Source organism: Oenanthe melanoleuca, chromosome 2 (assembly GCF_029582105.1).
Source record: "Oenanthe melanoleuca isolate GR-GAL-2019-014 chromosome 2, OMel1.0, whole genome shotgun sequence".
Lineage (NCBI taxonomy): Eukaryota > Metazoa > Chordata > Aves > Passeriformes > Muscicapidae > Oenanthe > Oenanthe melanoleuca.
The window spans coordinates 147,609,378-147,636,784 of record NC_079335.1 but is presented as its reverse complement, the minus strand read 5'-3'; the positions used below and the strand labels follow the sequence as shown (position 1 = coordinate 147,636,784).

At 53.2% G+C, this 27,407-nt stretch overlaps 1 protein-coding gene across 3 annotated transcripts in view; it reads left to right on the top strand.

The window, feature by feature from the left end:
* The first annotated feature begins 304 nt into the window (after positions 1-304).
* The window catches only part of DHX30 (DExH-box helicase 30), a 32,675-nt gene continuing 5,572 nt past the window's right edge, over positions 305-27,407 (top strand). The window contains exons 1-12 of one of the 3 annotated variants that reach the window (XM_056485950.1): positions 305-383; positions 3,571-3,620; positions 14,388-14,518; positions 16,533-16,643; positions 19,176-19,531; positions 20,118-20,244; positions 21,203-21,352; positions 21,811-21,963; positions 22,687-23,508; positions 24,595-24,673; positions 25,151-25,255; positions 26,259-26,434. In XM_056485950.1, the coding sequence (XP_056341925.1) occupies positions 3,590-3,620; positions 14,388-14,518; positions 16,533-16,643; positions 19,176-19,531; positions 20,118-20,244; positions 21,203-21,352; positions 21,811-21,963; positions 22,687-23,508; positions 24,595-24,673; positions 25,151-25,255; positions 26,259-26,434 (2,241 nt within the window). In that variant the 5' untranslated portion in view covers positions 305-383; positions 3,571-3,589. Of the gene's footprint in view, positions 384-3,570; positions 3,621-8,199; positions 8,398-8,448; positions 8,577-14,387; positions 14,519-16,532; positions 16,644-19,175; positions 19,532-20,117; positions 20,245-21,202; positions 21,353-21,810; positions 21,964-22,686; positions 23,509-24,594; positions 24,674-25,150; positions 25,256-26,258; positions 26,435-27,407 lie in introns of those variants that run through there. The other 2 variants (XM_056485948.1, XM_056485949.1) reach the window with 2 other exon arrangements.

The following is a 27,407-nucleotide window of genomic DNA, read 5'->3' as shown; positions in this document are numbered from 1 at the left end:
ATCGGGATCGGGATCGGGATCGGGATCGGGATCGGGATCGGGACCGTGATCGGGACCGGGATCGGGATCCGGACCCGAACCGGTCCCACAGCGGGGCCGAGGCTACAGCGCCCCCTCAGGCCGCGCCGCCCATTGGCTCTGCCGTTGCCATGGGAACGGTCATCGCCGCCCATTGGCTCGTCTGTTGCCATGGGGACAGACCCCGCCCCGCACCCACGCGCGGCTCGACGCTGTGGCGCCGCTGGCCGCAGGGACAGCGCGGGCCGCCTCACTTCCGGGGCAGGGTCGGAAGTGAAGCGCGCGCCGCGCCGGAAGCGCGCGCGGGGGCTGCCGGGAGCTGTAGTCCCGAGGGGCGGCCCGGCGGCGGCAGTCGCGGTGCGGAGGTCGGTGCGGGGCGGGCGAGGGTCGGGCCGCGACCCCTGGGGAGAACCGGGGTGGGCGGCGGGGGCGGGACGGCGGCGGGAGGAGGGGGAGGAGCGGGGGATGGCGCCGAGCAGAGCGGGGTGAGGCGGGCAGGGCCGTGCGGGGCCGCGGCCTGTGCGGGCGGGGCGGCGCGGGCGGGGATGCTCGGCGGGGCCGGGGATGCTCGGCGGCACCGGGGATGCTCGGGGATGCTCGGCGGGCCCGGGATGCTCGGGGAGGCTCCGGGGCACCGCTCCCCGCGGGGGCTGGGCGCGGGGCCGGCGGGAGAGCCCCGGGGATCGCGGCTCTGCCGGAGCTGCCGGCGCTGCCTGGGGAAGGCTCCGCTCCCGCACGGAGCTGCTCTCCCGCAGCCTTTCCCCTTCTCCTCTCCGTGCCCTCCCGTGGCTCGGCCCGGGCTCTGCGCTGCCCCGTTTCCCCCGTGGGGGAAGTGTCGCTGCCGTTTGGCCCGGGGGTGTCCCGGAGCGTTCCCACCTGCAGCCCTTCATTGTCCCCTCCAGCGAGAATCCCGCAGCCAGGAAAGCTTCCTGCACGGGTCCGCTGCTGCTTTGGCCCAAATAACCAACAGTAAAAAATCCAAAATCGCCACTGCGAGTGGCCTGTTGGCTCTGGCCGGAGCCAGGGCAGGAATCCTTGGGGCTGGATGTGGGAGACAGCAGGATTTCTCCTTTGTTCTCTTCACAAAGCATTCGGGGCTCTGCCCCTTGCAACCCTGCTGGAGTATCCCAGCAGCCAATAATCAGAATGGCTGTGATTTCCCCTGCGTTTCTCTCGGGGATGTGTTTTCCCTCATGCAGTTGTTTGCCAGTGGGTCAAGGAACCCCAACAAGGGCCCAGCTCCTTCCCATCCTTTGGGGTTTTATCTAACAATTTTCTGTGCCACATTGCCTGCTTTCACTCTTTGCAGCAGGAGCACTGAGTCTATCCCTAACAAACTTTTAGTGGCTCTTTTCCCACCTGGGACTCTGGAGTTTGCAGGGTGTGAGGCACGTGGATTCTCATTCCAGCTGTGCCATTGCCTGTCCTGTGTCATCATGGTCCATTTCTTCCCAAATCCAGTGTCCTTGGAGCTCCCACAGCTCTCCTATCGTCAGACTAATACATTTTGAGTCTTCTAGTATCCCCTTTCCATGCTGGTTCTGCATCCCTGTGTTTCCCTGGGGGCTGGAGCAGCTGCCACAGTTGGACACTTCTTTTTATTTGGGATCAGGATGTGCAGGAACAAACACTGGGGTTTCCCCCAGGCTGCTGGATGTGCTGGAAGTGATTCCCAGGTCTGGATCCTGGTGTTCAGATTCAGCAGATCCTTTATTCTCCTCCCTGTCCTGCCCTGCTCCCTCCCAGTCTGACTCTTGCTGGTTCCCAGTGAGGCTCCCAGCTTAGCTGGGATCTGCAGACAGGATCATACAAACAGCTGGGTTGGAATCTTGCTTATCCAAGGGGATCTCAGTTGTTCATCTTAGAACTCATCCCTGAAAAGATTTTCAAATTTTTATTTCTTTGTTCTTGAGCAGAAAAGACCATTTCCATCAACTTTATATTGCATTTATCAATTGTATTGTGGGATGTTTTGGGTTGGAAAGGAGTGTAGGGATCATCCAGTGCCACCCCTGCCATGGCAGGGACACCTCCACTGTCCCAGGCTGCTCCAAGCTCCATCCAGCCTGGCCTTGGACACTTCCAGGGATCCAGGGGCAGCCACAGCTTCCCTGTGTCAGGGCCTCCACCCTCCCAGGGAACAATTCCATCCCTATATCCCATCCAGCCCTGCCTTCTATCAGCTCAAAGCCAGTTTTGGAACAGCCCTTTTTCCCATCCCAGTGTGGCTGAGCCATTCCTTGTCCCCTGAATTCCCCTTAGGGAATGTTGCAGTGTATCTGCCCAGGTGGTGCCTTGTCCCAGGATGCTGAGGAGGGATTCCCTGGATTCCCTGGGATACAGCTCCCCCTCTTTGGTCACACTTCTGAATTTGGGAGGGGGATGTGGCCAATGCCCTGGGAGTTTGGATTCCCTGCAGCATTCCCTGCACACTCCTGGTTTTTTGGAATTCAGATTCCCTGCAGCATTCCCTGTCACACTCCTGGTCTCCTGGAGTTCAGATTCCCTGCCACACTCCTGGTTTCCTGGAGTTTGGATTCCCTGCAGCATTCCCTGTCACACTCCAGGTTTCCTCTCCCCAGACTTCAGAGGGTTCAAGGATTGACTCTTTGCTGCTGGAGCAATACTGGACTCACACAATTCATCCCAAATCCCCTTGGCTGTCAGGCAGCTTAAGCCAGGCTGGGCTGGTCCCTGTGGAAAGGGGCACAGGCTGCTGTGTTCAAGGCTCCAGCCTTGGGAATCTCACTCCAGGACCACAAAAGAATTCCCTGACTTTGTTCCCTGCAGTCATTTAGTCACACCAGGGATATTTCCCTCTGAGATTTACTCTGTTTTTATTGATTTCATCCTTGGAGAAGGCCAGGTGTTGCTCTGGCAGGTTGGTGTCTGTGAGGAGGGAACCATGGACAAGGTGTCAAGTCCAGAGATGTGGCCAGAAAATGGGGTGGGTTTATTTGAAGCTTTTTTTTTTCTCTGAAGTAATTTTGTCTTATTGAAAGCAAAAGTGAATAATTGGAATGATAACTGCAGGCTATTAATTGCATGCACAGGAAGTCATTGATAGGGACAGGTAATGTCCATAGAATCCCAGAATATCCTGGCTTGGAAGGGATCCACCAGGATCATGGAAGTCCAGCTCCAAACTAACTTGGTGTGTAAATGATGATCTTTAATCCTCACCTATCTGATCCAAGCTTATAGAAAATCCTTGTTGCTGTTTCCAAGCATCCCTACAGTGTATTTAATACTTGGCAAGACAGATGAAACAGCCCAAAACAAAGTTGGTTTTGTCTTATTTGAGTGAAAGTTATTTTAGTAACGAGTTTCAGTTTCAGTAAAGAGCATTATCATAAGTACAGTTCTGTTTCTTCTGGGTTATTTATTTTTTCCTTTAAAGGGAATAATGGCAATAATCTACTTTATGGTGGCCTAAAAGGCTTTTTAAAAACCCTGATTTTCAGCACAGAGACAGAGCAGTAGCAGCTGAAGCATTTGACAGGAAATGCCCATTCTAACTGCAGTTTCTTTGTGCTCCCCCTGCTGTCCCAGGACCCACCTTCCCGCCGGGATGGAGATGTTCTCGCTGAACTCCCTCAAAGGTAAGCCCTGAGCCTGGACTTCTGCTGGGTTTGCAGGTGGGAGCTGGAGCAGGTGGCTGAGCAGTGGATTTGTGTGGGAGGGAGCTCAGTGGTGTCCTGGCTGGGGCAGCACAGAGGGAATGGGGCAGGAGAGGGACAGGAGGGACAGGATTTCAGGAATTGGAGCCCTGCAGACACACTGGACACTTGTTTGCTGTTTAGCTTCAAGTCCAGGTTATTTTCTTTTTAATTTTGTCCTCCTAAATATTTCTGCATCCCTCAGTACCAACTCCATGAGCTCTTTGCCCTTGGGATTTGATCCTGTAATACCTGTCACTGTCACCATGGCTCTTTTCCCTGCCATTGCTTTGCCAGCCTTCCTTTCAATCATATTTTGTCCTCAGAAATCCCTTGAGTCACTGTTTTCTGTTTTAACTTGTGGATCTTTCCTGAGCTCTGTTACTTGGTGCTAAAGAAAGTGGATAGAATGGAATAAAATATTCATAAATAAAATATTGCAGCTCTGGCTGAAGCAGTGACCCCTCCCTCCATCCCAGGGAATTCACCCTTTCCTTTGGCACTCAGGAAACCACTGCTGTCACTGCCCTGCTCTGAGTCACCAGCACTGGGGCTGCTGCATTTAAACTAAAAACCCCAGGATTCTTCCCAGTCCAGGGCAGGAACTGTGCACAAAGTCACTTCAGCTGGGAATAAAGCCCCTCTCCTCCACCAAATCCTGTCAGTGGGGCTGGAGTCAGGGTGGAGAGATGGAACTTTCCTGGTGAGGGCTGGTGGTTTGTCATGCCAGGCTGGGTTTGGGACTCGGGATGCTGCAGCCCTGGGGATAAAGGAATTCATTTGTTAATGAAACTTGGCTCCTTAAGGAGCTGCTGCCTCTGCACAGGCTTGGCTGGAGGGGCTGCTCCAGCCCAGCTCCTCCCAGGAGCTGCCAAAGTTGGGAGATGGCTCTGGAGATGCTGCCTGTGCTGCTTAACGTGCTCTCTGCAAAATAAAGATACTTGGAATCGGCGACTTCTGGATTTTTTAAATAAATTGACTCTTCACTGCTGTTTCTGTGCCCACAAGATAATTTTTTATATCATTTTTGGAGACAAACCACCAGCCCTCCTCACCCCTGACTGTTCCTGCACATTGGAACTGCCTGTCAACCTCTTCCCCCAGCTTTTCCAACCCCCTGCCTTGTGTTTCCAAAGTTTTCCCAGTTTTTCTATCACCCTGCCTGTGTGTTCCCAAGTTTTCTTCAGCTTTTCCAGCCCCCTGCCCATGTGTTCCCAAGTTTTCCAGCTTTCCCATCCCCCTGCTCATGTTCCCAAGTTTTCTCCAGCTTTTCCAACCCCCTGTGTGTGTGTTTCCCAAGTTTTCCCAGTTTTTCCATCACCCTGCCCATGTTCCCCAGGTTTCTCCAGCTTTTCCATCCCCCTGCCTGTTCCTAAGATTTTCCCAGCCTTCTGCCCATGTGTTCCCAAGTTTTCCCAGCTCTTTCATCCCCCTGCTCATGTTCCCAAAGTTTTCCCAGCTTTTCCATCCCCTGGCTGTGTGCTCCCCAGGTTTCTCCAGCTTTTCCATCCCTCTGCCCATGTTCTTAGTGTTTTCCCAGCTGTTCCATGCCCTGGCTGTGTGTTCCCAAGTTTTCCCAGCTGTTTCATGCCCTGGCTGTGTGTTCCCAAGTTTTCCCAGCTGTTCCATGCCCTGGCTGTGTGTTCCCAAGTTTTCCCAGCTGTTCTATCCCCTGGCTGTGTGTTCCCAAGTTTTCCCAGCTGTTCCATGCCCTGGCTGTGTGTTCCCAAGTTTTCCCAGCTGTTCCATGCCCTGGCTGTGTGTTCCCAAGTTTTCCCAGCTGTTCCATGCCCTGGCTGTGTGTTCCCAAGTTTTCCCAGCTGTTCCATGCCCTGGCTGTGTGTTCCCAAGTTTTCCCAGCTGTTCCATGCCCTGGCTGTGTGTTCCCAAGTTTTCCCAGCTGTTCCATCCCCTGGCTGTGTGTTCCCAAGTTTTCCTGGCTGTGTGTTCCCAAGTTTTCCCAGCTGTTCTATCCCCTGGCTGTGTGCTCCCAGGTTTTCCCAGCTGTTCCATGCCCTGGCTGTGTGTTCCCAAGTTTTCCCAGCTGTTCCATCCCCTGGCTGTGTGTTCCCAAGTTTTCCCAGCTGTTCCATGCCCTGGCTGTGTGTTCCCAAGTTTTCCCAGCTGTTCCATGCCCTGGCTGTGTGTTCCCAAGTTTTCCCAGCTGTTCCATGCCCTGGCTGTGTGCTCCCAGGTTTTCCCAGCTGTTCCATGCCCTGGCTGTGTGCTCCCAGGTTTTCCCAGCTTTTCCAGTTCCCAAGGCTGTGTTGGCTGTTTTTCCCCCCAGTCTCCAGCCCCTTTCCCATCTCCCTGGGGCTCCTGTTGCCTCCTGGGTTCTTTCCTGGATGTCCAGGCCTTGGAGCAGCTCCAAGGTCACAATTTGGGTTCCTTCCCTGCTGGCTGCTTCACTGCCTGTGCTGGGTCTGGGGAAATGCTAAAAAAGCAGCAGCTCCATCCCATTTAGCACTTTCTCAGTTCATTTTGCTTTCCCAGCAGGATCTGGGGATGTTACCATGCTCTTTCCAGCCTCCCTTTCCTTCCAGTCCTCCAAACCACCTCAGTTTATTCCTGAATAAATAGTAAAATTACAGTAAAACAATACACATAATAGTTTGTGCAAAGTGCTGTCACAAGATTAACACAGGATTAATTCCCTTCAATGGAACAAGTTATTTTCCTTTTTAGTGGTCTGGGTGATCTTTGGATGTTTTGAATGAACAATCAGTTTTGAATGTTTTTCCCATTTTAGTGGACCAATCTCTTAAAATTTGTAATCTAAGTGCCAGAATAACTTCATGTCTTTCAAAAAAAAAGTGGGTTTTATTTTTTTTGTCATCTGGTGCTGATTCAAGATCTGGGTTTGTGTTTCCATTATTTTTTTTTATGTAAAAGAACCTACAAAGACAAATGAGCAGCTAATTCAGAGGTTTTAAAAAGTGAATATGGGAGAAGGTGTAATAAGATTTTTTTTGAGTGCTCAACTCTTCCAAAACTCTTCGGGTTTTCTTGTTGGTGTTTTCTTTTTGATTTTCCCCTTTTTTATCGTTTCTGCTGAAGGGTTTTATTTGATAACTTTATTCTTCTTGAAGAATATTCTTCTTTATTTCTTCTTGTGGAGTTGTAAAACTGAACTGTGCCATTGTATCAATCAGTATTTTTTGTCTTATTGAAGATTTCTCTTTCTGATTTAAAAACAAACCCACTTAAAAACTTAAAAATTCCTTTTGCATCGTGATGCTTAACCAGCCATTCATGTTAATTTCCACTTTACACACAAAATACTCAATAATAAAGTATTTGACACAAAAATGAGACCCTGGTTTAAAGAAATACAAAACTTAATGGTAGTCCCAGTACAGCCAGGGTAATACAGATTAAATTCTTAGGGGAAAAAAAAAATCAGATTTAAATAAACAAATAAGTAATCCTGTAGGGTGGGAATTTCTACCAGTTCTACAGCCTTAAGAATTCTATACCTGGATAGAAATAATGAAATAATTGATGTAGAAATAATATATAAAATTATATGTTTATATATTATATATACATATATAGTACATATATTTTGTACAATATTGCATATTATAAAATATGCATATATTTAATATAATATATGGGATAATTAATCTGAGTAACAGAAGGACTTGGAATTGGGAGGAGTGGGGAAGGGCTGGCTTATTTTATAAAGATGCTAAGATCAAGATTTTAATTTAAATTTTACAGATTCAATATTTGATAAAGGTTTAAGATTTCAAGATCTTGAAAATACTTATGTTAAAACCTATAAAGATTTGAAGATTTGCAGTGTTGATCTCGTATTAGCGAATAACGGGCTGTAGGTGGAGTTGGATTTCAGGAATCCGCACTTATCCCATGGGTGTGGGACAGTGGCTCTGGGCGCTCCGGTGCTCCGCGATTCCCGGTGTTCCATGGCCGGAATTCCCGGTGTTCCATGGCCGGAATTGTCGGTATTCCATGGCCGGAATTCCCGGTGTTCAATGGCCACAATTACCGGTGCTTCCCGGTCTGAATCCCGGTATTTCATGGTCGGAATTCCCGGTGTTTCATGGCCTGAATCCCGGTGTTCCATAGCCTGAATTCCCGGTGTTTCATTGCCGCAAATCCCGGCGCTCCATCGCCGGAATTGCCGGTGTTTCATAGCCGCAGTTCCCGGTGCTTCCTGGCCGCAATTCCCGGTGTTCCATAGCCGCAGTTCCCGGTGCTTCCTGGCCGCAATTCCCGGCGTTTCATGACCGGAATTCCCGGTGTTCCCCGGCCGCAATTCCCGGTGATCCCTTGCTGGAATTCCCGGTGTTTCATGACCGGAATTCCGGTGCTCCCGCAGCTCCGGAGCCCCGTGAATGCTGCGGCCTCCCCACCACGGCGGGGACAGCATCTCCTTCTCTTTCCCCCTCTCCACCTCCTCCCCTTCCCGTCACCTTTTCCCTTTCCCGTCCTTCTCCCGCTCCGTCCCCCGCCTCTCCCGGGTCCTCCCGCCCGCTGGGGGGCGCCGCCGCGCTCGGCCCGGCGCTGCCCGCGGCCGCGGGGCGGCCCAAGATGGCGGCGCTGGGGCTGCTGCTGCAGGCGGCGGGGCCGCTGCGCCTCTGCCGCGGCCCCCGCGGGCCCTGCGCGGCTCCCCGCGGGCTCTGCTCGGCTCCCCGCGGGCCCGCCGAGCCCCGCCGCGACGAGGAGGACGAGGAGGAGCCCGAGGCGGCGCAGGGTGAGCAGCCGGCGCTCGGGGCTCCGCGCGGCGCTCGCGCAGCGGAAGGGAGGGGCGAGCCCGGGCCCGCGGCGGGGAGGGGGAGCCGCCACATCCCTCCCTCCTTCCCTCCCTTCCTTCCCGCGGCTCCGCCGGGACCGGGATGCGCGGCCAGGGAGAGGAGCCGCCGAGCTGCGCAGGTACCGGGGGCACCGCGGAGCCGCTCTGCGGCCGCCCTTTGTTGGCCCGAGTTTGGGTTTCCCCGGTGATTCCCCTCAAGGTCGCCGAGCCGGGCCTGGGCCAAACTCCGGCCGTGGGTGAGGCGAGAGGAGAATCCCCCGTGGAGGTGTGGGCTGGGCTGGGCTGAGCGGCTCGGGCAGCCCGTTAGGGCCGTTCCGTTCCCCGCTCGCTGCTCGGGATGCGCCGGGAGAGCGCGGGCAGCGCTGCGGGCACGGGCAGCTCCGCGCCGGGCCTGTGCTGCTCCGAACATCTCCCGTTCGGTGTCAGTGCTGCGGGCACGGGCAGCTCCGTGCCGGGCCTCTGCTGCTCCTCCTCCGAACATCTCCCGTTCGGTGTCAGTGCTGCGGGCACGGGCAGCTCCGTGCCGGGCCTGTGCTGCTCCTCCGAACATCTCCCGTTCGGTGTCAGCGCTGCGGGCACGGGCAGCTCCGTGCCGGGCCTGTGCTGCTCCTCCGAACATCTCCCGTTCGGTGTCAGCGCTGCGGGCACGGGCAGCTCCGCGCCGGCCTGTGCTGCTCCTCCGAACATCTCCCGTTCGGTGTCAGCGCTGCGGGCACGGGCAGCTCCGTGCCGGGCCTGTGCTGCTGCTCCTCCTCCGAACATCTCCCGTTCGGTGTCAGCGCTGCGGGCACGGGCAGCTCCGTGCCGGGCCTGTGCTGCTGCTCCTCCTCCGAACATCTCCCGTTCGGTGTCAACGCTCCGTGCCGGGCCTCTGCTGCTCCTCCTCCGAACATCTCCCGTTCGGTGTCAGCACTGCCGGGTCTGTGCTGCTGCCGCTCCTCCGAACATCTCCCGTTCGGTGTCAGCGCAACGTGCCGGGCCTCTGCTGCTCCTCCTCCGAACATCTCCCGTTCGGTGTCAGCACTGCCGGGTCTGTGTTGCCGCTCCTCCGAACATCTCCCGTTCGGTGTCAGCGCTGCCGGGTCTGTGTTGCCGCTCCTCCGAACATCTCCCGTTCGGTGTCAGCACTGCCGGGTCTGTGTTGCCGCTCCTCCGAACATCTCCCGTTCGGTGTCAGCGCTGCCGGGTCTGTACTGCTGCCGCTCCTCCGAACATCTCCCGTTCGGTGTCAGCGCTGCCGGGTCTGTGTTGCTGCCGCTCCTCCGAACATCTCCCGTTCGGTGTCAGCGCTGCGGGCCCCGTGCGGGCGGTGAATGCCTCCCCTCCGCTCGGGACCGGCACTGCTGTACAAGAATGTTTAAACTCGCCTTCAGTGCCGCGTTTCCAGTCGCTTTTTGTTGGATTGTGGAGCGTGGAGAGCGCTTGGAGCTCAGAGAGATGCGAGTGGTTTTGTGCCTTTGAAAGTCGCTGTTTTGGTTTCAGTTTTCTTTCGTTGGGGTATTATTATGTTAGAACTTTTTTCTTTTTTTCTCAGCCCTCATGTTTCTGTGATCGGTGCTTTTTTCTCACCCTCCAGCACTATTAAAGTTACTGTTTTCTCAGTAATTTCTGGATTCTTTGGGTCTTGGTTCCATTTGCCTTTTAGAAGCTGCCGAGTTACATCTTGGAGTTCAGAATAGGATGGTCTTTTAATTATTGCATTCAAGCTGTTCAACAGAGCAAATTAACTCCCTGCTAAAGCAAGTGCTGAACCACCCCAAATTATTGTTTAATGAGCTGCTTCAGGTGTTGCCTGAGAAAATGAATGAACCAGGATTTTTTTTCTTTCCTCATTTGTACTTAATCCCTCATCACTTTTTTCCTTATGTGTTTTCAGGCAGTCCCTGAGCACTTTTATTTTTGATCTTCTATTCAGTCATCCTCTCAGTTTGTGTGGTGGATTGACCATGGAAGTCTCTCGAGATGGGAGTGTGGTGACACTGGAATTGTTTCTAGTAATGGATTTGTTTTGGATGAGCAAATAAAAGCCCTCAGGGTCTTGTGAACCTGCCCTACCTGTCCAGCTGCTCCTTGAACGCGTGGAGATCATAAATGTCATTTGAAAAACCTTTTTCTGAGGTGGGTTCTGAGCCCTCAGCTGGTGAGCTGGTGTCTCATTAGCTGTCCTCGTTTGGCTGCTTTGTTATTAGCCTTGGATGCAAATACGGAAAAATCCACCCAGACCCAGGCCAGCTTCAAAAAGTCAATGTTAAATCCATGTTGTTATCTGAAGACTTCAGTTTTTTGGCTCAGACAGTGAGGTTTGGGGAGCTCTGTCACTGATTAAATTTGTCCTGTGGAACCACAGCAGAATTTGGACTGGAGCTCTGCATCCCTTCCTGGAGCAGGGCAGGTTCTGAGCAGCCCAGTGGCTCCAAGGGGAGCTTGGCCACTGCTCCTTCTCCTCAGCTGGTCCCCCTGCTTTTGGAGAGTCCTGCTCAGCATTCCTGGGTTTGGAGCTCTGGTTCAGCCAGGAGCTGTGCCTGGGCTCTATTCTGTGTGTGTTGAAAGGGGCTGTGCTCAGGATTGCTGGGGATGGTTTAAAACCCCCCAAATTCCCCAAAATCCCTGTTTTGGTGCACTCCAAGCTGAGCTGCCAGGTGGAACCTTCTGTGTCTCCCTCCATCTCTGCAGTGGAGCATGTCTGGGCTAATTCCTTGTGAAATGGATATTGTGGAGCCCCAGGGCTTTTTTTCTTCCTTGAGGATTTTTTGATGTCTTGGAAACACTTTTGGTTTTATTACTTGAATTTATCATATTTTGAGGAATTTTGTCTTTGATAGTTTGTCCTTGGTGCTCATTTGTTAGTTTTCCAGGGAGCAGAATTGGAGAGAAGAGATAAATTGATGGATCTCCTCTGTCCTCCTTTAACAAGACTTTGAGCTGTTTTGTTTGTGCTCTGGTACCTGAGTGTTTTCCCTCTCAGATTTGTTGGGGTTTGGAGGAGGCTGGGCCACTCCAGCTGGGTGGTTTGTTGGTTTTGGGGTCTGGTTTTTGTGTTTTTCAGTGTAGCTTGGAATTATCCTGCACTTTCACAATCAAATTAAGCTTAAAGCACTCACTGGCTTTGAGGAACTTTAATTAGTTAATTGGCTTCTTTGATAGCCCCACCCTGACTTGTCTGCTCTCCAAGACAGGCTTTTAATATTCCTTCGTGATGTCAGAGCTGTGGTTTGGGTGTCATGTGTGGCTCAGTTTGGGGAGTTTTGGGTTGTACTCCTTGTGCTCCCACTGACACAATTCCAGCCAAACATCCACTCTGAGCTGTGGCACACCTGAGACACTCCTTGGACAAGATGCTGAGAAATGCCATTAGGCAGGGAAGGGAGCACTGCAGATCCAGCTCTGCACTTGGGGTTGTTTCTGTGAAAGCTCCAAGGGAGGGATGGTTCCTGCAGGGTGAGATGCTTTCAGCTCTGGAATTGGGGCAGCAATGGGCTGAAGGTGATCCAGCAGCCCCTGGCACAGCCAGAATGTGCAGCTGAGTGTGACACTGTCAGCTGGGGAGAAAACACTGCACCTTGTCAGGAATTGCAGGTCTGAGCTTCACCAGAACTGAGCTTTGTTAGTCAGAGATCCTGCTTTCCCCTCTAGAGCAGATTCAATACTGAGTCTTCACCAAGGAGTCACCTCAGAATGTGAGAAACTGCCTCTGTCATAGGTAATTGCACTTGGGGGGCATTTAAAAAATGTACTTCTTGCATCTCTTCTCACAGAATTTCCCGGGTTATTGTTTGTGAAAGAGGAAACAACTGGAAGCCAAATAGCCAGGCTGGTGCTGGAGATTTGCTTTTTGCTTTTCTTTTTAAGTAAGTGAATTAAATGGTACATTTGGGAGTTGTGTTAATGCTCTTCCCTCTGTTAGTCCCACCAATGTGGAATGGAATAGAGCTGCAGAGAGACAAAATCTTGGGACACTTTTCCAGTTTTCCTGAGCGCGCCAAAGTCTGAATATAGAGGAACTTACTTGAGTAGATAGAAATAGCACATTTGCTGTATAATTACAGAAAATTGGCTCATAGTTTTTTGTAAGGCTGAGAGCATTTTCCTTCTGCCTTGGCCAATACATAGAAGGTAATTCATGGACAAATCGTGTTCATAAATCAGAGTAATTCCTGCACTTCCCCTGGAGTTATCCAGGGCTACCAAAAGCATTTCTCAACATCCAGGTGGTTCTTCTATGGTTGACAAGAGCCAGTTTGATGCCACCACTGAACCCTCTGTGCTGAGCTGTGGACCAGGCTGCTGGGTTTTACTGGAGAGGGCCATGGGACCAGCAATGGCTTTTTGTTCTCCTTAGCAAATGTCCCAGGCTGGCAGTGCCAGGCCTGCAGTGGCACAGCAGAACTCTGCTTTCTCTGCATCTCCCATGGTTTCCCAGTTGCTCACTTCCAGGAATGAGCAGCTTCTCAGAGAACATCTTTTCCTGTGGGACAGAGCCTCTCCTAAATTATTCTTGCAAGGCCAGGCTGGATGAGCTTGGAGCAACCTGGAATGGTGGAAGGTGCCCCTGCCCATTTGTTAAATAAATGAATGGAAGATCTTCAAGGGTCTTTCCAGCTCAAACTATTCTGGGATTATCTGCAGTTCCTGTGTTTCTTCATGACAATAACTCCAGAATCAGTTTCCAGCAGAACATGGTGGCACATCTTGGGGATGCTCAAGTGAGTGACTCCTGGCTCCTTCTTTCTCCTTGGATTTGGCAGCTCAGTTGGAAATTCTGGTTTCTGGTGGTACCAGTGATCTCTGTGCTGGCTTCTGATTCATTGCTGAAACTTACCCTGAATTCCTGCAGGGGATTGAGAAACCCTCTGAAAGGGAATGCTCACCCCTGGGGTGGTGTCCTTACTGCCCAGGGAGTGTCTGTGGGATGAGCTGAGCTTGGTGCTGCAGAGAGGAGATCCCATCCCTGTCCCTGTGCCCTTGTGCTGCTTTTGGTACCTGCAGGACTGTGCTGGCTGATTTACTTGTGAGTCCAGCAAAAAGGTGTGTGTTTCCTTTCCCTGCCTTGGCTTTCTGTGGGATTAGGGTGCAGGTTGTCTCCCTGCTCATCTGGCCTAGTGGGAGAGTTGGAGCCTGGGAGAAGGGGCAGACCTCCCTGTTTGTGAGGTGTAGGAACATCTGGAATTGTTACCACATTGATCTGATCTGGCTGGACCTGCTGCTGGGGAAAAGGGCCTTTCCCAGATTGGCCATGGCAGTGATGCAGGTGAGAGGAGCTGGAGCAGCTCCCTCCCTGCTGAAACTGCTGGGGTTGGTCAGGGAGGGGGCTGGGATGGGAGGTGGCTGTGACACAGCTCTCTCTGGGGCAGTGGGATTTGATTATTACTATTTTTTTTTTAATGAGTGATTTGATCTGACCATGACCATCCCCTCCCTCCCTGCTGTACCCTGAGCAGCATTTCCCTGTGGGGACAGGGGCCAGTCCCACCTGCCCTCTGTCCTGCTGCCTCTGGGGCTGCTGTGTCTCCAAATACTGTTGGCAAACTTCTTTCCAGGAGGTTCTCTGGGCAATTCAGTACTAAACCACATTCCCAGGCTCTAGTCCAGCTGTCTCAGTCATTTCAGGAAAAAGTCCTCAGGCATTTTTTCATGTTCCTACTGCTGGCTGGATCTAATGTGCACCTTGTGAGACTCTGGATTTAACCCATGGCTGGGGGGGGGATGTTGCAAACACCCAGATTGTTGAAAGTTGTTTCTGCTCAGCTGGGTTTTGATATTGAGGAGTGACAAATTGAGCTGGTGGGGAAACAACCCACCTTCAGTGATCCAGGCCCTGTGAGCCTGGAGCCCTGTGCCTGCTCCCCTCTCCTCCCCTGGCTCTCTGCTGCTGGAACACTGCACAGGAATTGGGCCACACTTAGATCCCCTTCTTTTTTCCTTTTTTCCAGATTCCAGAGACTTACTAAAGGAATTTCCACAGCCTAAAAACTTGCTCAACAGTGTGATTGGCCGAGCCCTGGGCATTTCCCATGCAAGGGACAAGCTGGTGTACATCCACACTAATGGGCCAAGGAAAAAGGTAATCCTGTGCTGCTGGAAGGGTGAGACACAGAGTGGGAAGGGAGCCATGGAGCTGCTAATCCTGGGAGTGACTTCCTACAGAAAATCATAGAGGAGTTTTAATTCCACTTAGGAAGAAGTGAGAATTAATTTCATTCTGTTTTTCCTGGTCTTCATGCTTTAAAGGTGTACAAATGCAGGTGCTGTTCTTTTTGTGGATGTTTTTCTTTTAAGTGACATGCTGTATCTGGCCTTTCTCAGCAGAAAGACACAGAGTCTGTGCTTAAATATACTTAAAGGTGTCCTACTGCTTAAAAAAATTAATATATAAAAGCTGTGATTTAGCCCTCAGGAACCCTAGATTTGATTGTACATTCCAGTAGAATTCTGAAGCCTAAAATGTCCAATTGTGACCAGAAAAGAGGAGTTTCTTTGCAATGGAGGGAGGCTTCTAATAGTACTTAAGAGCAGGATGAAATGCAGCCTCTTTGTTTGTGAAATAGAGCAGAGGAATTCCAAGCAAACAGTTTTCCAGGTAGTTGGAGCTGTCACTGGGATGCCCCAGGCCCAGATCTGGGTCTGGGCTATGAGCTGAGCTGGAATTCTAATGGTGCTTCATGGTCAAGGCTTTGCCTCCTCCTGTCACACCAGTTCCATTCCAGAGCTCAAAGCCCTTTCCAGCTGAAGTTTAACTGTAACCTACATTCCAGGAAAAGACTCAGTTCTGATGGATTAGCATTTTCCAGTAACATTCTGTCTAAAACTTCCCAGACAGTTTTTATTGTCACATCCTTTTTAAGCATCCCTGGATTTTAAGGGATACATTAGTAACATTACTTTAGAGTTCTTAGTGGTTTGTTTTTCTTGCTCTTTCTCAAGCAGTAGTGCAGTTTCCCAAGTTAAATTTTGGAATACCATAGCCAGTGCCTCATCCCTAAAATTTGGAATACCCCAGGCAGTGCCTCATTGCTTTAGTTTGCATAATTGGTTCCCATTCTTGCCAGCACTTAAATATATTAGTGTGGAGAGTAATTTAAGATTAAAACAAAAAATTAAACCAGGAAAACAAAAAAGGAGATAAAGGAGCCCTGAGAAAAAAGTGAGGGTTGTCTCACTGATAAAAAACAACCCAGCAGATTTGAACAGGACAGGTGAGAGCCTGGAGAGCTCTTGCTGGATGTGAACAGGGGGTCTGTGGGCACTTGGCTTTCCTGAGCACCTTTTTTCCCAGCAGGTCTGTGCTTTCCAGGCAGAGCCCTGAGGCAGAATGCATAGCAATTCCCTCCAGAGCCAGGCTCAGGGCAGGAAGGCAGCCAGGCAGGTGCTGGAGACCAGCAGCCTGTGCTCCAGCCTTGAGGGTGGGGCTTTCCCAGCAGACCCACTGCTGCCTTTCATCCCTGCTGCAGGAGCAGCAGAGAATTCCCTGGGCATTTCCCTCGTGGAGCCTTGTGGCACCTGCAGGGCTGGCAGCAGAGCAAGCTCTTGGTTTGGAGCACTTCTCTGAAGAGAGCCAGGTTCAGCTTTCAGCATTCTTTGCCTGTGCAGGATTTCAGTGCTCCCTTGCAGAGCTGTGGTGGGGCTGCAGTTGTGCCAGTGCCTGTGTAGGGCTGGAGCTGGGAGCTGAGGCAGTGCTGTGCTGCTTCCACTGCAGTGAGGAAGCACTTGGGAAGATTTCCTTGCTGTGGCAGCTGGGAGGTGTTGGAGAGGGGATCTGCTCCAGGGCTGCTGCAGTGTGCAGAGGGACAGCCCTGGCATGGAATTGTTCCTGTAATGACCTGCTGACATTTATCCCTGACATGCTGTGACACCACAGGCTGTTGGAGCTCAGCCCTGCAGCTCCTCTGTGCCCTGCTCAGCCTTTTCCTTCAGAGCTCCTGGGGTGGAGCGTCCCATGAAGGGACCAAGTGCTTTGTTCACTGTTTTGTTCTGTATTTCTCTTCTGTGCCTGGAGTGCAGAGATGGTTGGAGTGGGTGAGCTCTGGGGGAGGGCAGAGCTTGCCCTGGCTCACCCTGTGGCTGTCCTTGCCTTTCAGAAAGTCACTCTGCACATAAAGTGGCCGAAGAACGTGGAGGTGGAGGGCTATGGGACCAAGAAGATCGATGCGGAGCGGCAGGCGGCGGCTGCGGCGTGCCAGCTCTTCAAGGTGAGCTCAGCTGGGCTCAGCCTGGCCAGCCTCCTGCACAGTGCAGCCAGCCTGGCTGCTCATGGAGCTCTTCCTCTGCTGGGCACTCCCTTTGCTGGCCCCTCTCTTAGTCAGAGGGTGAAGTCTTGAGGCTGAATCCATGTGAGCTTAAAATCCTCCTTGCTTCAGGTAGTCCTGGTCTGTTCCTTTAGTCCTGGACCTTAGTCAGCTCCTTAGTCTCAGCATCTACAGAAAGTTGTTTCCTCAGGTAGGTTTACTGTCACTAACTCCCACTTCTGCCAGTGCAGCTGTAGGACCTTCCTGTTTCCTCTTCATCAAAGCCAGTGTGGCAATTACCTGTTGTAATTTACTGTTACTCTACGGTTAGACTTTGTTTGGCACTTACTTATGGCTGGAAATGGGTGTGTGCAGCCAGGATCAAACAGGCACAGTAAAACTATAAAGGTCACTCTTGAAGGTGTTTTATAGCTGAGAAAAAGATACAGTTTTATCTCAGCTCTGCCCCTGGCTGTTCTGTGTTGCCTGGAGCAAGTGAGGCAGATTCTGGAGTTTCCTGTTGATCTGTGCAGTGGAGCAGGGATAGCTCTGTGCTCAGGGGGTGCTGTGGATGCTCTGGCAGTGCCACAGCTTTTGATTTGCTGGTAGATCAGAATGCTGTGTGAGGAAATAGCCAGCCTTCAGAAATTCAGGAGGGCTGGGTGAAAACTCAGCTTCTTCAGCTGCTTATGCTGATCCTGTAATCCTGTGATCAGCAAAATTTGCTTCACTCACTGACTTCATTTCACTTCACTCCGTCAGCATTCTCTGGGAATACATCCTGGTTTTATTCTCTCTAGTCCAGTTCTTTGTTTTCTTTGAGACCCTGGAAGTTTTCAAAGGAAGAAAAATACCCTACTGATAGATTTTCCCCAAATTTTAGAAATGGCTGAAGTGTACTTTAGAACTTAAACCAAAACCCAACCCCCTGAACCACAGATTGAACATGCAAATCTTTCTTTGCCAGCTAAACTGGAACCTGGCAGAAGACCCTTGTGATGGGAGGCCTTGTGTGATCACAGCTATAGAAAGAGCTACAAATGCTGCCTTAAAAAGTCATCAAGTTCAGGAAAATTAATAGTGTCTAATTAGTGCAGAGAGTGAATACAGAAGGTTTGAGTAAAGCAGCGAGCCAGGTGAACTTTGGTGTCTTAGGCACTCCCACAGCACAAAATAATACAGCTTTGTCTAATACAGGGCCATTAAATAACCTAAAGCTGTAACTTCTAATTTATTAAAATTAAAGCTAGCAGTTGTTGCAGCAGTCTGGTAATTTTGAAATGGTGTGTGCTGCACTCTGGATATGGCTGGAGCTTTCTGCAAGGTTCAGTCCTAAATGGTGATGGTGGGAGAGTTTTTAATTACTGCAAGCTTGCTTCAGAACCTGATGGGTTAGGGACATTTTCCTGCTGCTTGAACAAATAACTGTTCCTGGGAAATGGAAGGAGATGAACTATTCCCTGAATTCTCACCTGTATTATCCCACATTATGCTGGTTCAGGCTAGCCTTCCCAAAAAGATACATTTCCTGCTCTGAGGGTGCTAAATTTAGCCAAGAGTTTGTACAACCCCAATAAATCCTGGCCCACCCATTGAAAGGAGCTGTGTGGGGCTGAGAGCCATACCCTGGGAAGGCCAGGGACCAGATTCCTGTGGGGACAGAAAGTCCCTCCTGAAAGTGCTTTTCCTCATTTCTCTGTGTGGGGAATGAGGGGGCAGCTCCTGCCCTGCCATCTCCAGCAGGGTGTGGGATCCCAGAGGTGCAGGGTGTGGGATCCCAGAGGTGCAGGGTGTGGGATCCCAGAGGTGCAGGGTGTGGGATCCCAGAGGTGCAGGGTGTGGGATCCCAGAGGTGCAGGGTGGGGGATCCCAGAGGTGCAGGGTGGGGGATCCCAGAGCTGCAGGGGCAGTTCCCAGAGCTGCAGGGGCAGATCCCAGAGCTGCAGGGTGTGGGATCCCAGAGCTGCAGGGTGGGGGATCCCAGAGCTGCAGGGTGGGGGATCCCAGAGCTGCAGGGTGTGGGATCCCAGAGCTGCAGGGGCAGTTCCCAGAGGTGCAGGGTGTGGGATCCCAGAGCTGCAGGGTGTAGGATCCCAGAGCTGCAGGGGCAGTTCCCAGAGCTGCAGGGGCAGATCCCAGAGCTGCAGGGTGTGGGATCCCAGAGGTGCAGGGTGGGGGATCCCAGAGCTGCAGGGTGTAGGATCCCAGAGCTACAGGGGCAGTTCCCAGAGCTGCAGGGTGGGGGATCCCAGAGCTGCAGGGTGTGGGATCCCAGAGCTGCAGGGGCAGTTCCCAGAGCTGCAGGGGCAGATCCCAGAGGTGCAGGGTGTGGGATCCCAGAGGTGCAGGGTGGGGGATCCCAGAGCTGCAGGGTGTAGGATCCCAGAGCTACAGGGGCAGTTCCCAGAGCTGCAGGGTGGGGGATCCCAGAGCTGCAGGGGCAGTTCCCAGAGCTGCAGGGTGGGGGATCCCAGAGCTGCCCCGTCTCTCCCGCAGGGCTGGGGCCTGCTGGGCCCCCGGAACGAGCTGTTTGATGCCGCCAAGTACCGGCTGCTGGCCGACCAGCTGGGCTGTCCCGACGAGCGCTGGTGCCCCGAGGGCAAGTGGCGCTCCAAGTCCGGCCCCTCCCTCGCCGACCTGTCCACCTGCTGGCGCCGCATGGAGCCCGACGAGGCCATCCAGCCCATGGAGCAGGGCAGGATGCCCAAGGCCATGAGGAGGGAGGAGCTGGAGGAGGGGGAGCTGGAGGAGGGCGAGCTGGAGGAAGGGGAGCTGGAGGAGGAGGCCATCGATGTCTCGGATTACCTGCCCATGGCACAGCAGGACGCACGGACCCCGGGCAGGGACCCCAGGTGGGTGTGCCTGGGAGGGGCAGGGCAGGGGAGGGAGGGAGGGTTTTGCTTCAGATGGGCCAGAGGAATAGTGGGGCAGGCTGCTCTTGTACCTCAGACTTCTCCTCTGCAGCTCTGCCCTCTGGAGAGGCTGCTGCCAGTCTTGTTACCTGCCTGGTTCTTCTGTGCCTGAACCATTTCCATCCCCAGCAGTGGTGCACATAGACGTTTTGACCATCCTGGTTTTGAGGGCAATGTTAAATCTGTGTCCCAAGATCTGTAAGAGATGTAGGTGATGGTGGCTATTTCTGTGATGGGGTTTTTTAATTCAGAATTATTTATTAATTAAATCTGTTTTGATCTGTTGATGCCATCTGGTTTGTAGCCTTGCTGTAAAGGTTTGAGCCCTCTGTAGAAGGTGGCTTTGCTGGGCTGGGTGGTTGTGTCTGACAGGTTTTAGTAGCAAGGGGCAGCTGGACTCTGCCCATGCCCAGAATTCCCTGGGCTTCAGCTGAGTAGTTTGAGAGCTCAGTAGCACTCCTGCAGTGAGGTGGGGGTGAGCACAGGTGGGCATTTGTACATCCAGCTCTGCTCATGTCCCATGCAGCCGAGGAGGGAGTTCCATTGAAATGACAGATGACAACACCGCCATCCGTGCCCTGACGCAGTTCCCACTTCCCAAAAACCTCCTGGCCCAAGTGATTCAGATTGCAACCTCTTCCTCCACAGTCAAGGTAAGGTGCTGTCTGACCTCTGCCAGGGAGGAAGCTCAGAAGCTCCAGCTGGAATCACTTTGGATGTTTTCTTTGGGCAGCAGAACTGGGGAGAGGAGGGAAGTTAAAACCAGGCCTAGAGAAATCAGTGTGAACAGCAAAGAAAAGACTTTGTGGTGAGAACTGAGGGAATGTCTTAATAGAACCGTGAGGAATGTTGCTCCTGAGGCCAGGGCAGTGGAGGAGCTGCTATCTGAATGAAGGAGGTATTTTCTAAGGTTTCCTTTCCCCATATACCTGCAACAAGCACAAGTTTGTGTTGCTGGGAGCAATGTGTAACTTCTGTGCTGATAGAATCTTTCCACAACTCAATTATTGCCTGTATCCAGTGATCCTCCTTCCTGGGATGTGTCACCCACCTCCCAGAGCTGGTGTGCTCAGCAGAAAGGAGCTGAGCTCCACCCTCAGGCTCTCAGGATTTTCCCCACACCTGTCTGCTCTCACTTTGGCTTAGACAGCACCTTGTGAGCTGCGGGGTGGAGTTCAGTGCAGTAACCTTCTTCTATTGCTCCATTAAAAAAAAAATCCAACAAAATCTAAATCCAGCAAAAAAAATCCATGGTGGGAGGTCCAGAGGGGCCACAGGAGGAGTGGCTGAGGTCACTGGGTTGGTTCAGCTGGGGCAGAGCAGAGCTCAGGAGCTGAGGGTCAGCTTCAATCTCTGCTACCTGGGACAGGGACAGGACCCAGGGCAGGCTCAGGCTGGAGCTCAGGGAAAGGTTCCTCCCCCAGAGGGTGCTGGCACTGCCCAGGCTCCCTGGGAATGGGCACTGCCCTGAGGCTGCCCGAGCTCCAGGAGGTTTGGCCAGCGCTGCCAGGCACAGGGAGGGGTTGTTGGGGTGTCTGTGCAGGGGAGGGCAGGGGCTGGTGCTCCCCCTGGGCCCAGGCTGTCCCTCAGAGCTGGGGCTGTTCCCTGCAGGAGTACATGCAGTTCCGCACCGTGGGCACCAAGACCAAGATCTGCAAGCTGACGCTGCGCTGGCCCTGCCCCATGACCTTCGCTGCCAAGGGCCGGCGCAAGGTGGAGGCCGAGAACAAGGCAGCAGCTCTGGCCTGTCAGAAGCTGAAGGTGAGTGCCCCTGGCTCCTGCAGCCCTGGGGATGTGCCTGTGGCTACAGGCTCCTTCTGCCTCCCTCGCTGGGTTTGAGCCTGATAAAACTTCCTGATTTTTGACTTGAGTAATGAGCTAATGCTTAATGAGCATGTATTTCCAAACCTTGGGATTCACAGCACGCCAGAAGCACAGCAGGGACTCCACTAGAGGGTTTTGTGGTCATGGCTGCTGTTCCTCTGACGGCTCTGTGTGAGACCTTGCAAGTGTAGTGTCAGGGCAGCTGGTGTGTCTGGTTCTCCAGAGCTGGAGTGGGATCATGGCTGGGTTCTTGCTGTGGCAAGAAAAGCAGGAATCGATGGATTTGGGATGGTGAGGAGTTGGCCTATCCAAACATAAGATCCAAGTGCTCTGTATCCCAGCCCGTGGTGTGAGCAGCCTCAGACCTGGTGGTGCTGTTTGCCTGTTCCCTGCAGAGCCTTGGCCTGGTGGACAAGAACAACAACCCCCTGAGCCATGCCATGTACAACATGACTTCCCTGCGGGAGCTGGGCGAGAACCAGAGGAAGCCCTGCCACATCAAAGTCCCTGAGGCCACCCTGCGCAAGATTGAGAACTACCTGAACCACGTAAGGCTCAGCCCCTGAGCATCCCTTTTGCCTGATCCCATTGCACTCCAGGAATTGGATGTGTTTGAAAGCTTCCTGTCAAAACGTTGGGGGAATTCGTGGTTTGGTTGTTGCCACAAAACCTGATCAGTCTCTGCTGCCCTTTGGGGAAGGGCAGTGGCCTTCCCTTTTGGGGGACTCTGAGGTTCCTAAGGTTGAATCCAAAAGTTGTGAGTGATTAAAAGTTCAGCAACTTTTAATCCCGTGAACATCTGAGCCAGTGCTTTGATTTGTGTTCTAGACAGTTCCTGACCTGTTGCTCCTTGTAGCTCTTCCTGTGGGATGTGGGACTTCTGTTTTTTCTTTTGCCAAGACAAAATATTTCTGGCTTAGCCAAAGCTTGTGTTTTACATAAGTTATGTGTCTGGGTGGTGGTGTAACCTGATAGTTTCCAGAAGTTGTCTTTGAGGGGCTGTTGCATTGGAGAGCTGAAGTCACTGGTCTGTGCCTGTCGGTTCAGGCAGCAGCACTAATACCCCTCCTGAAATAGGGAATGCAGCCAGGAGCACACAGGGGGCTGCCCAAATTAGTTCTCGCTTTGAAAAACCTCAGTTCAGAGCAAGATCTGAGGAGACTGTGGCCGAGCCAGGCTGGCTGAGTCTGTTCCAGGCACTTGTTCCTTTCTGTCCTTCTCAGGACCAGTACTAACCTTGCTGTCCTTGCCCACTTCTCCCCCTGTGCCAGTACCCCGTGGACATCAGGGAGTCCAGGCCCCGGATTGCCGACGACATGATGAACCTGACCAAGGAGTCGGGCGCCATCAGCGACGCCATCACGGGCAAAACCTACATCCCCATGCTGGAAGCCGAGGAAGTGCGCCTCAGCCAGAACCTGCTGGCCCTGTGGAAAAGGAGAGGAGCCTCGTGGCAGGAGAGCCACCCGCTGCCGGTGGACCCTCACAAGGACACCATCCTGTCGGCCATCGAGCAGAACCCGGTGGTGGTGATCGCGGGGGACACGGGCTGCGGGAAAACCACGCGCATCCCGCAGCTGCTGCTGGAGCACTACATCCTGGAGGGGCGCGGCGCGCGCTGCAACGTGGTGATCACGCAGCCGCGCCGCATCAGCGCCATCTCGGTGGCGCAGCGCGTGGCGCAGGAGCTGGGGCCCAACATGAGGAAGAACGTGGGCTACCAGGTGCGGCTGGAGAGCAAACCCCCCGCCCGGGGAGGGGCCCTGCTCTTCTGCACCGTGGGCATCCTGCTCAGGAAGCTGCAGGGCAACCCCAGCCTGGAGGGCGTCAGCCACGTGGTGGTGGACGAGGTGCACGAGCGGGACGTGAACACGGATTTCCTGCTCATCCTGCTCAAAGGCATCCAGAAGCTGAACCCCGACCTGCGCCTGGTGCTGATGAGCGCCACGGGGGACAACCAGCGCTTCTCCCACTACTTTGGGGATTGCCCCGTGGTCAAGGTGCCGGGCTTCATGTACCCGGTGAAGGAATACTACCTGGAGGAGATCCTGGCCAAGCTGGGCCGGCACCGGCACCGGCACTACGAGATCAAGGTGGGTGCGCAGCCCCTTGCATGGGGCACTGCCCTGTGGCCTGTCAGCAGGGGGACAGCTGGGGCCTGCCACTGCTCCTGCTTCCCTGTGGTTGTTGGACCCTTTGCTGAGCTTTAATTCCATACCAGTCCTCCTGAGGTGATGTCAGCTTAGTAGAACCCCAGAGTATTTTGATGAAATTTTGCATAAAATGGCCTCACATTGGGGTCAAGTTGCTTTTGCCTCCTTTTAATGGAAAGTTGGATGTCTGAGTAGGCTGAGAGCTCATTGCTGTGTGTACACAGACACAGAGTTGAATGTTTGCACACCCTGGGCAAGCCTGGCCCAGGACTGGGATGGTTGTGGCTTCCAGCACTGTTACCTCAGTCCTCACCATCCTGCATGACTGAATTCTCTGATTGCTGCTTTCTGCAGCTGGTCCAACCCTCTGGAAAATGCCCTCCAGACGTGTGCTGTGCTCAGGTAATCCTACACCAGCGGTGGGTCATGGAGTCACACAGTCACAGAGGTTGGCCAGCATCTCCAGACGTTTTCTGGTCCAACCAGCTGGTCTGGAGTCTGTCAGCCCAGTTTTCCAGCCTGGAGAGAGATCCCTCCCTGTAGTTGAGCAAGTGTCTAGAGTATCAGCCACTTCTCCCAGTCCTGGATCATCAGCAAACTCGCTTGGGGTTTCCCATTGCCTCCAGGGCATTCTTCCTGTTTCTGTCGTGGCAGGGATTTTATCTGAGCTTTAATGGTCTGTTCCAAATTCCTGAGAGCTACAGAAGCTGCTGCTTGGAGCCTGATAGATTTGAACTCCCAGATGCATGTGGCAGTTTTGTCCACAAAAACCTCATGGGAGTTTTGTTATATTTGAGGTGCTGTTCAGCAGAGGTGCCCAGATCTGGACAGTGGGGAGGCACTGTGCATTCTCTCTGCAGAGCAGGGGAGCTGGCAGCAGCTGTGACCAGAGCAGGCTCCTGGCTGCAGCCCTGGGCAGGCTGTCCAAGGGCAGGCATTTGCTGTGTGCAGAAGGTGCTTTGGGGTGCCCTGTGCTGTGCTGTGCTGTGCTGGCAGCCCCTGACCTGCCTGTCCTGTCCCACCCAGCAATCTGACGATGAGTGTGTCCTGGACCTCGACCTGATCACCGACCTCGTGCTGCAGATCGACGCCCACGGAGAGCCAGGTGGGTCCTGCCTGGCCCTGAGCTCTTCTTCTGCTGGGGGGAGACAAAGGGAGCCCCTCCTGAGCCTTTGCAGAGACACCACAGTGCTGAGCCTCTCCTGCAGGGCCTCCTGGAATTCCTGCTCATCCAGGTGTTCTCAGCCATGTGGCACAAGCAAATTCTGAGTTACCAGCTAAGACAGGGTTGGGCTCCTCAGTGTCCTGGGCAGCTGCTCCAGGATTTGTCTGTGCTCCAGCCCTGGCAGCCTTGTGCTGCACAGTTACCTTTAGTATTGGAGCCCCATCCCTGTCAAATACCCTTGCCTGGAAGGTGAAGTGTTTGGGAAGAAGGCAGGACTCTGGGGGGACTTCCAGGACATTTAAGTGTTTCAAAGCTCATTCACTGTCAAACTCTGGTTGCTTTCTGCCCTGGAAATGTGTGTCTTTACTGGGGAAAAGCATTTTGAGGCTGTGTGTTCTGAACTCCTGTGTGTTCCAGGTGGGATCCTGTGCTTCCTCCCTGGCTGGCAGGAGATCAAAGGGGTGCAGCAGCGGCTGCTGGAGATGCTGGGCTCACAGAACAGCCGCTACCTCGTCTTGCCAGGTGAGAGAGCAGGGCCAGCCCCTTCTCCCAGCACTGGGGAGAATCTGGGACAGTTGGCTTGATGTGCCCCTTCAGCTTTGCTCTGCTACAGAGCTGGTGAGCTTTGATGTCCCAGCTGTGTGGTGGTGTGTGGTAAGTGTGAGTAACTCCTCCTAGCAGAGGCTGAGTAACTCCTGTGTGTGATCAAAGAGAGTGGCTTCCCATTTGCCTCCAGCAGTTTGGAATTAGGCAAGGGAAGGCAGCTCAGTTCTGCACTGCTGTAGCTGCACGCTGAGCCTGCAAAAAAAGATCTCAGGACCTGTTCTGTGGGATGCAGGTGGACCCTAGAGCTCAGCTTTGATCAGTGCATTTAACATTCCTTGCCCCAGGAGGAAATTCACAACAAAAGCCAGTTTTGCTCTGCAAAACTCTTGAGGGTTTTGGCATTTTTTATTTGTTTTTAGCAGCTCTGCCTATTCAGTGTCAAGCCAGGCCAGGCAGGGGCAGAGCTTTGAGCAGCTGTGCTGTTAATAAGTGCAGGTGTGGTTTGGTGGGATGTGCCTGCTCTCCTCTGCCAGCAATTCCTGCATGGTGCTGAGCTGTGGCAGGGCAAAGCTGGGATACAGGGCAGCCACAGGCCCTCACTGAGAGCCACTCCTGACAGAGTCAGTGGCAGTGGGAATTCCCATTCCCCTCTCCCAGGGGACTCTTGAGGGGCAGCTGCAGAACTGGACTGTGGGAGGGAGTTCCATTCCTGCCAGGGATATTCCTGGGGTGCCAGCATGCTCTGGGACAGGAGGTGAGCAGATCTCCTGCTGCTGCTGAGCCACAGGTTGGAGCAGCTGAATTGAGGCCTTCCCAAATGACTTGTGGAATATTTTCCCTGGGCTCTGGCTGGCAGGAAGCTGCTGGCTGTGACCACTGGCAGCTGGTGTCCCCATTTCTGCCCCATTTCTGGAAGCAGGAGGTGACAGTACAGGGAGAAGCTCATCTGGGCAGCTCTGACCCTGATTTAATTTCCCAGTGCACTCCAACATCCCCATGATGGACCAGCAGAACATCTTCCAGAGGCCTCCACCAGGTGTCAGGAAGATTGTCCTGGCCACCAACATTGCAGAGACCTCCATCACCATCAACGACATCGTGCACGTGGTGGACAGTGGCACGCACAAGGAGGAGCGCTACGACCTCAAGACCAAGGTACTGCTGCCCTGGCTGGTTTGGGACACTGGAGCTGGGGGCTGTGCTCACAGGAGCACTGGAGGTGCATTAATGGGATGGTGGAGCTGTTCCAGTTTGGCCCCTGGGACACAGGTGTTTGTGTTGTGTTGTTTGGGGAGGTTTGACTCCTCAGCAGTGTTTGCTGTGTCCAGGCTCCTCATCAAATTCTGAGTTTTTTCAAACAAATTTAAGGCTCCCTATCCAACTCTTGTTTCACCATAGAACACTGGTAGCTTTTCTGCTTTCAGCCTTTTTCTATGATTTAATCAAAAACCTCTTGCTGGCCCTCGCAGGGAAGCCCTGACCTGTTAGATCCTGCTCTTGTTTCCAGCTCTCCTGGCCCAATCCCTGTTCCTCAGCTTTCTGAGGGGATCTGCTGCCCCCAGGCCCATTCCTGGCAATGCTGGGCCCTGAGCCCAGCTCTTGTTTGTGCACCTTTGCAGCAAAGTGAAGGCAGCTGTGTTGCTGTTGCTGTTAGGAAAAGGAAATCTGGCTGCATCCCTCTGCCCTTATTCTGGAACATCATCTCCCAGGGCCAGGGGGCCATTCACATCTTGGAGCAGTTCTGGTCTAAACCCCAGTACCTTTGGAATTTGCCCAGTTTTATCCCAGCTCACAGTCAGACCCCGAGGCAGGGCTGGGATGGGGCCTGGGACAGGTGTCCAGCAGGTGGCATCTGGGTCCCATCCACACAACCCCGGAGCTGCTGCTGGACAGAGACTGGCACTGCAAGAGGCAGGAGAGTGGGAAAGGCTTCCCTGGCCCTTTGGGACCATTCCTCAGCCGTGAGAGTCTGAATTCTCTTGGCTGGGTGGAAAGATGGCAAAGGGAGGGGCTTTGGGTATGGGCCTGGAGTGACAGGAGGAGAGGGAATGGCTTCTCTCTGCCAGAGGGCAGGGTTAGATGGGATACTGGGAAGGAATTCTTGGCTGTGAGGGTGGGGAGGGGCTGG